At 48.1% G+C, this 7714-nt stretch overlaps 1 protein-coding gene across 1 annotated transcript; it reads right to left on the minus strand.

Annotated features, from left to right (window-relative positions):
- Positions 1-1445: 1445 nt before the first annotated feature.
- LOC149331112 (neprilysin-2-like) lies at positions 1446-5921 on the minus strand. Its single transcript, XM_089555870.1, has 2 exons — positions 5886-5921; positions 1446-3461 (listed from the first exon to the last, which is right to left on the minus strand). Exons 1-2 carry the CDS (start codon positions 5919-5921, stop codon positions 1446-1448), a joined length of 2052 nt encoding a protein of 683 aa, XP_089411996.1.
- Positions 5922-7714: the final 1793 nt, after the last annotated feature.

Raw genomic sequence — 7714 nt, forward strand, 5'->3', positions numbered from 1 at the left:
GTGTTTAGGTTATGAGAAAAAACCCTAGTCGTCTCCCAGACGATGGGCCTTAGTTATTTAAAAAAATAATCGATTTGCAGACTCTTCTCGAAATCAAAATCAAGCAAAACAGAATTACTAAATATTATCCTCTGTTTACCTGGATCAGGACTTAGGTGCGCTTGCACGTGCACACTTTTTTAGCTTTCCTTGTGTTTTTATAAGCCTGAATTTTGAGTTGCATCCAAATGTTCTTGCAGTCGTTCCTCGGCTTTCCTCTCGCGATACACCGCCTGAGCTGCCCGATGCGATTCGAGCCGCCATACCCTCCGTTCGGTGGTCTCTGGAGTAACTTCTACCCACCTCTCCACTACCAGCTCCACCGGCGACTTCATCATTCGCCTCTTCTGTGTCGCTCTTCACCCGTTTCCGCTTCCGTTTAGTAAGGTTATACTGTCTTCTCCCCTCTGCTCCGGCTTGCCGCTTCGCTATATCCACTCGATCGGTTTACTGACATTGGTGTTCTCTACTTTTGTGCTGCTCTTCCACTCGCAATGGACGTCGTTCGGCTTCGTAGCCTGTGGAAGGAGGCGCTTCAGCCAAAGTTTACCGTTTGCTGCGCTGCATGTTCATCCGGAGACTTCGTCCTTCTCCTCTTCTTTCTGCCGTCTGCATATGCACACAACCGCGTTTCTCGCTAGTTTTACACCCTCCCTCTCTACTCAACTGCAGCTGGAGCGATGCTCTTCCGAGCTTTCCCCGAGGTTATCCCATTGCATGCAGCTGCTTGATGGTCCTCCGAGCTTGCCCCAGCTTCCTCCCACTCACTACAGATAGCGCGACCCTCCTCACAACTTACACGAGTTACTCAGAGGATTCAACACGGAGTGACGGCGTTTTCTCTAGCGCCCCCTCTAATGAAAGCGCGCTAAAAAAACACCTTGTGAGCATAAGTGTCATGGACTCCTTTGTTCTTACGGCGCATAAGTTACCTGACACACAGGAAACGAATTTAAACTTGGCATTTTACATACGAGCAGTAAAGAATGATTGTCCCCAAGCGGCTGTCAGTATCAGCGTAAGGACGTACAGCCTTTGTCAGAAGTTTAGAGCACAGGGGGTTTGCTTCTGGGCCACACTGCTTTGCTCGTAATGAGTCCTCAGGGTCCCAAATGTCCTCAAGGCAAGAAGATTTTTAGTCCTGCTCCCTCGGATGCGTGGGTCTTCCAAGTCCTACAGGAGCGCCACAATAGTGCTCAGAAACAAACCCCCAGGGCTCAACTTTTGACAAAGACTGTACCTTAAGAGCAGATTCTACGAAAGCTTCCATCGGCAGAGTGCTCTGCTGTAAGAAAAAAAGAGGCCCATAAGATATGTCATCGTGAGATTTGCAGCCTACACGACGGTAGCAAATTCCAGCCTATACGACGGTAGCAAATTCTATAGGAGTATTTGTTTACTTCTTTTTAATGTTCAGGGTTCATACGCGAGCCCTTCTCGCACTGGAAAGCAGATATAAAGTCTACGACACCTCGAAGCTCCTTATTGCAGTCGGCGGCCGCCCGAATCCTGGTCTGAGTGTGGCAGTAACTGATGAAAAACAGCTGCTCCGGAGTAAACCCATGCAATGCTGCCGAACCTCGCTTGTGCGCTTGAAAGGCACGAAAGGCCGGCAGGAATCCCTTGATTGGCAACGAGACTGTGGCTGTTTCGTTCACTTCCGTTGTCAAGCTGCTATTCGCGGCATCCATTTCTACTGGGCCAACTTTCTTGGCGTCAAGTTCAGTGGTAATGCCTTCCACGATAGTCTTCGAGAATGCGGCTCCCAGGCCTCCGTAGTTGATGGCCGCTTCACCGTTCGGGTAGTAGAAGGGATCATGCGCCACGATCATCGACATGCTGACGGCATTTAGCAGCGTGTCATAATAGACGGAGTCCTTGGAGAATGAATGGGGCAGTCTCTTGTCTTCGAAGTAGGCTTCGGTACCGATGAGATCGGCGTTAGCTTTGCGCTCGGTAATCCAGTGGTCTAGTGTCGTCTTCTTGCTTGTGTAGTGGTAAGTGTAAATTTTTTGAAGCAGGCCCCTAGAACTGTACTCCGGCTTTGGCCACAAGTCAACACCCATATTTCGTATCTTCTGCGCCAAACTTGAGCTCATGGTTGGCGCTAAGTTGGATTCTTCGTACATGTTGGCGGCCACTTCTCGGACGTTGTGGAGGACCCCGTCAATGTCTTGCCTGACTTTGTACGGAAAATTCAAAGCGACATGCTTGGAAAGGAGCAGTACCTTGAAGGAACTCTCCATTTGCGTTTCGCAGAAGAGTGGACGTAGAAGGTCCGCTAATTCATTGCTGCCGTATTTTTGAACGAAAAATCTGGCATCCGCAATCGGCGCATATATCTGAAGAACCCACCAACCCAGGTGACTGAGGACTAGCGCGGGGTCGTGGTTCGCGGTGATGTAGCGCGCAACCTCCGCTGTGCCTTTTTTCTTCACAATGGCCACGTCGTCTGGCACGAATGCGTGCTTTGGACGAAGGTATCGGTTCATTAGCGAGACAAAGTGGTCCGCCTTTTGGCCGAGCGCGTTTGCCAGTGTCTCGAATGAGAAGAATTCCGGACCTTTGTTCCCGTGGACAGCCTCAAGCTTGAACACCACTTGTTTCGTAAAGTTGAAGACCTTCTTGTAGTCAACCGTCTGCGCTTTATGACCTGTATCATTCTGATCGAGGAAGTTCGCCAGGTATTGATTTAGGTACTGGCTCACCACAGAGTCGCTGTTCATGGAACTGTACTGGCTCCTCCAGAACTTGGCGTAGACACTAGGGCCGATGTAAATTCTCTGTCTTCCGGCAACGGTGCGGTCTGGGAGAAGGGTCACGTCAAACCAGAGCGGCATGTTCCACCGGACACACAAATTGAGGTGGGCTTCGAATGGGTCTGCGTCTCGTGGTGGAACCTCGGGCCACGGAACACTCAGGTTTCGCGTCAGCTGCTTGAACAGCCTGCGTGTCTCTTCAGTGTTCTCTGTTGAGCGATTCTCGCAAGCCCTGAAGGACTTCGCTACCATGGCGCCCAGCGATGTCGTGGAGTAGGGACGGCTACGAATCTCGTCGGCCAGCATGCGCAGCCAGGCGTACTTGACGTGCCACTGATACTTCCACTGCTCAGTCACCTGGCTCCGCGGATCTGGCAACCAGCGGGATGTCACGTACGCCTTGAAGTCATCGCATGGCTTGGCCGTGGCATTCAGAGACGCGCCAAGCAGGCCTTCGATCTTGAAGCAGTCGCTGCTGTTGCAGCTGAGGCTCGTCAAGTATTCTTCTTTGCGAGCTCCAGCGAATGCCGTTGCCACCAGGTAGAAAACAGAGAAAAAAGTGGCGATTCCTACAACGGCCATGGATGCGACGACAACGCACGCCCAACAGCTGAGGCTACAAGCAGACTTCTTCTGGGTGCTTCTGTGTTGCGAAGAGGACCACTGAGAGGAAGAAGAAGAAAATTTTATTAACCACACTTCCGAAGTCCGTGGCAAGGAGAACATACAAGATGACAAGAACCTATTGGGAACATTTCCTTGTCTTGCGCATGAACCATGCAGAAGCCAGAGAGCCCTTTTTAGAGGCGCAAGGCAGACTGGACAATATGAGGGAGCAACTATCTTTGCTATGCTTGCAATATACTCGCGTTTCGGTCGGGCTGTTATTAAGAAAGGTTGGGGAATATACATTGGTTTAGTAAATTTCGCGACTGATATTGTATTAATGCGTAAATTTCACGACTGATATCGTATTAATACACTCGTTGGGATCATAAGTTGACGGTGAACAAAATAGTGTCAAGTATTGTGCAAAAACTTTGTACAAGCCATCATATTCTATTTTTCTCATTTCCGTGTGCTGCAGGCACCTTCCGGCGTTCACGTCATTCGGCTATAGTCATCTATGATAGTTCCTTTCTTCACACGGCATTGGTGGCCAAACTAAAGTTAGAACACTCTCAAATCAAAAAAGCTGCGAGCCGTGCAAGGGGTCGGAACCTAGATACTTCTCAAATGTGCTGCATGCCTTCTGCTGCGAACACTGAGTAAGCTGCCACCGACCCGACAAACAATGAATTTTAGAAAAAAAAAAAGTGTGCTCACTTTTTGCTGAATTATCAGAAACTGGAGCTCACAGAGGTATGCAGTCTTTCATAACTATAAGACAATGCGGTCAAAGTTTCCTTCTTCTGCCCCAAGAAGCAGTGCACCTCGCCGCTGAAAGCGAAATCGAATGTTCTGCCTATATTCTAGTTTACTGCATACAATATGCGTGGCGGTGAAAAGACACAATGTTACTTATTGTGAAGTTATGACGTTACGAATATTAACTACTTCCGTTTTTCTCTTTTGTTTCTGTCAAGCTTGTGAAAGCCCTGTCGTTTTTCCTCCACTCTTGATGGAACGGCCTGCTCTGCGATGAGTCTAACGACTTCATCCGCTCTCGCTTCTTCGAAGGTAGACAATCCGAATCAAAGCATGTTATCACAAACACGCACGGAAGAGCAAAAGCCCGTTTTCAGAGAAGCCAATTCGGAAAGTTCCGAAAAAATGTCTGTGAGAATACCACACCGATTTCTGCGCACATTCCCAGAACAGAAGGGACTGAGGCTAGCTGCACATTAGCGATGTCTGAAGCCAATGCCACCCAACACGGAGCATATCTAACATGAGGACCCCAGCCAACGCATCACTATCAAACTTAGCGCCATTCGTGTGCACCGTATGATAAGCCTAAAGGAATTAACCAGAAATACAATGCTCAAAACCGCCATCGTTCGCCTCATGGAAAAATCACTCAGTTAAGATCCGCACTACTTTAATAAGCCACACAGCTAAGTGGAGTTCATTCTTTTCACTAAATATTTCGCACTCGATGGACGAATATAAATTCGCTTAGCACTCTTCGATCTTTATGTAGATGCGGGTATAACAGTCTCAGGAGCTGCTTCCCGGAACAATGAACAGAGCACATATTGCGCACGCGTGCGGCATGTCTGCCTATAAATACGTAAAGAAAAGAAATTCCTCTTGAGTCACAGTAATTGCCCTACTGTTCGCGGAGTATAAGGTGGCGGCGAACACAGTCTGCCAATGCGATGATTCAAATAGAGCAAAATCTTCATCTCATAATTCAGAGGCACTGCTACGCGAAACGGCTCAATTATTTTCCTTACAATGTTCGCATCAACAAGGAAGTTTTCTCGTTGTCCACGTAATCATTATCATCCATTTATCTATGCTGGGCACGTGATGCCAATGAAAATAAAGCGGACAAAAGAACTTTTTTTATGCCCTTCGGGAGCAAAAAAAAAAAGTCGTTATTATGGCTATTTTCATTGCTGATGTTAAGATAGCAGAGAAAGACAAAACAAATGTATTAAATAGCATGCACAAAATGGCAAAAGGTGATGATGATCATAACGGACCAACAGGTCAACCGAGCGTTCTCAACGGCCAAAAAGCTAACGAAAATTTGCGCACGCTACTCCAGAGGACCCCGCCATGTGTGAAGGTCTGCAGTTCAGTAGGTCTTGGTTATAACGCTCTGCTGCAGTCTTGGCTCTTATTAAAGCAAGACTCGCAGTTTTCACGAAGTGATCTGGAAATTATGGAGCTCGCAGTCGCAAATGAGGGACTGAATGGCAAAAGAATTTCGGTTGTAAGAACAGACCACGACATGCTCAGACTTCTCACTTGGACGAGCCTTACAGCCCAGCCTAAGGCAGCAACAGCTGGCGACGGCCCATTAAGCATTGTTCTACAGCTCATATTGATTTTAGTAAGGCCCTACATTATAGCTGCAGCCAGTTGAAGCTTCAACTGGGAAGAGCGCAGATTCAGAGCACAGGGCGTCCGACTTACCGATGTCGCCAAAGACCGATGAGAGTCAGTCCTCATCACAGGTATGGTTTCAATGGCGGACGTGGGCAGCCCGAGGCACGCAACTTCTTCTTCTACTACTACCCAGCGGTAACTGGTTTTTGTTCCTTTTCCAAAATTTTTCATTCTGTACAACGATATCCGAAAAGGGGACTTGCTGCAAGGTGATCGGTGCCAGCATTTACGTTGAAAGCTTAGGATTTCCTAACCTAAAACGTCCGCCTCCACCTGCTCCATCTCCATTGCAGTGGCCGAGGAATACGAAACACCTACAGCTTAACGAAGAGGATGACGAAGATAGTGAATTTTTTTGACGCAAGGACATCAGTGGCCAAAAAGCGCCAAGGCACAAAGTGTTTTCGCCTCAAGGTGGGATAAAGAACCGCTTTTCAACCATATCATTCCTATGAAGCCGAGCATCATCAGGCCAGGGAATAACTTGCACGCATTGCATCATCAATGCGTGACGAGGTTAAGGCGTAAGGAAAAGCGCTATATTTGCAGTTTCCGCTATTTATCCCCCAGAAGACACCGCCCGCTCCAAGCAGACACCTTCACCACGCCTTGAGGGAAGTTCGAAAGGGGTGAAAAAAGAGGGTAGGGAGAAAAGTGCTGGCAAACAGGGCTCCGTGGTAAGGCTTCAATCTACGTCGGCTTTGATACGTGCTCTAGCAACGCAATACGCGGATACTCATGGCAGATACTTTCGCTATCGCGCCATAGGCCATCGTTCGCATGTGATCGATTCAAATCCCCCGCGCAAAATAGCTCGTTTTGGAGCATCGTGGACGTGCGCTGCCATCTAGTTAGTGAGAAAAACAATGACTCTTTCGATTGCAGCCTTGGTTTTAGTGTGTTGACATGAGGGGGCGCAGTGAAAAATAAAACTTTGAACGGCCGCAGCAGCGTCAGCCGAAGAAAATGGCGTCCGCATTGCCGCGCGCATGGCCGCGCGCTCCTCGACAGCGAAAGCTGACACCGAGCACGTCGGCCGGTTCCGGTTCCATTTTTTGCAACGAAAGCAGCGGTTATTAGTCTGGCAACGATGTACAAACGTCGGATTTCGGTTTCAACAGCGAGACTTCGCCTCGGGAGCCTGGAACGTCAGCGCGTACTTGCATGTAAGTTCTGTTTTCGTTCGCTGTGTGTTTTCTGCGGTGCATACGGTTTGTAATTGATGACAGTGGTTTATTTTTGTGCGACTTTAGACTTTAATGCGACTTTAATGCGATGCTAAATACTCCGCCTAAATTTGTATTTATGTATTCATGACGAACCTTTGCGGACTGTGATTGGAAATTAAATGATTAGAGCATTGCATGTTGCCTTGCCGACGGTCCGCACTTCAGAGGAGGACTTGTCTGGAGATTCTCCTCAAAAGGATAGAACTTAATCTGTCAGTTCCAATTCGCCTCTTCGCTGCAATCTTCACGGGGATATGCGTTGAGACCGGTTTGTCAGTGCCTACATGGCTTCATTATTTCACTCGGCGGAATCCACTGTTAGCTGCTACAATATTCCTCCAAATAAGGATCGACATCTGAGCTAGTTGGTAATGCATCACGAAAAAGTTCAGCGCACTCACGACGAACTACAAGCGCCTGTGTTGACTTGTCTACCTTGTCGCCTGTGTTGTCTTGTCCACCTTGTCGTTCGTCGTGAGTGCGCTAAACTTTTATTTCGAAAGCAATACTAGTTGCACTTTCAGCCCGTCGCGTAGCGAGGCCGGTAGCTACCATATTAGCATATTGGATTGGATTGGATATGATTGAATTGGATTGGATTTGATTGGATTGAATTGGATAGCCGAT

Source organism: Amblyomma mixtum, chromosome 8, assembly GCF_055824585.1.
Source record: "Amblyomma mixtum isolate Tamu chromosome 8, ASM5582458v1, whole genome shotgun sequence".
In the NCBI taxonomy this organism is placed as follows: domain Eukaryota; kingdom Metazoa; phylum Arthropoda; class Arachnida; order Ixodida; family Ixodidae; genus Amblyomma; species Amblyomma mixtum.

Coding starts and splice junctions, on each gene's coding strand:
- LOC149331112 (XM_089555870.1), bottom strand. CDS start 5,921: ATGAGGACTGACTCTCATCGGTCTTTGGCGACATCG. Junction 3,462..5,885: donor ATCGGTCTTTGGCGACATCG/GTAAGTCGGACG, acceptor TCTTCCTCTCAG/TGGTCCTCTTCGCAACACAG.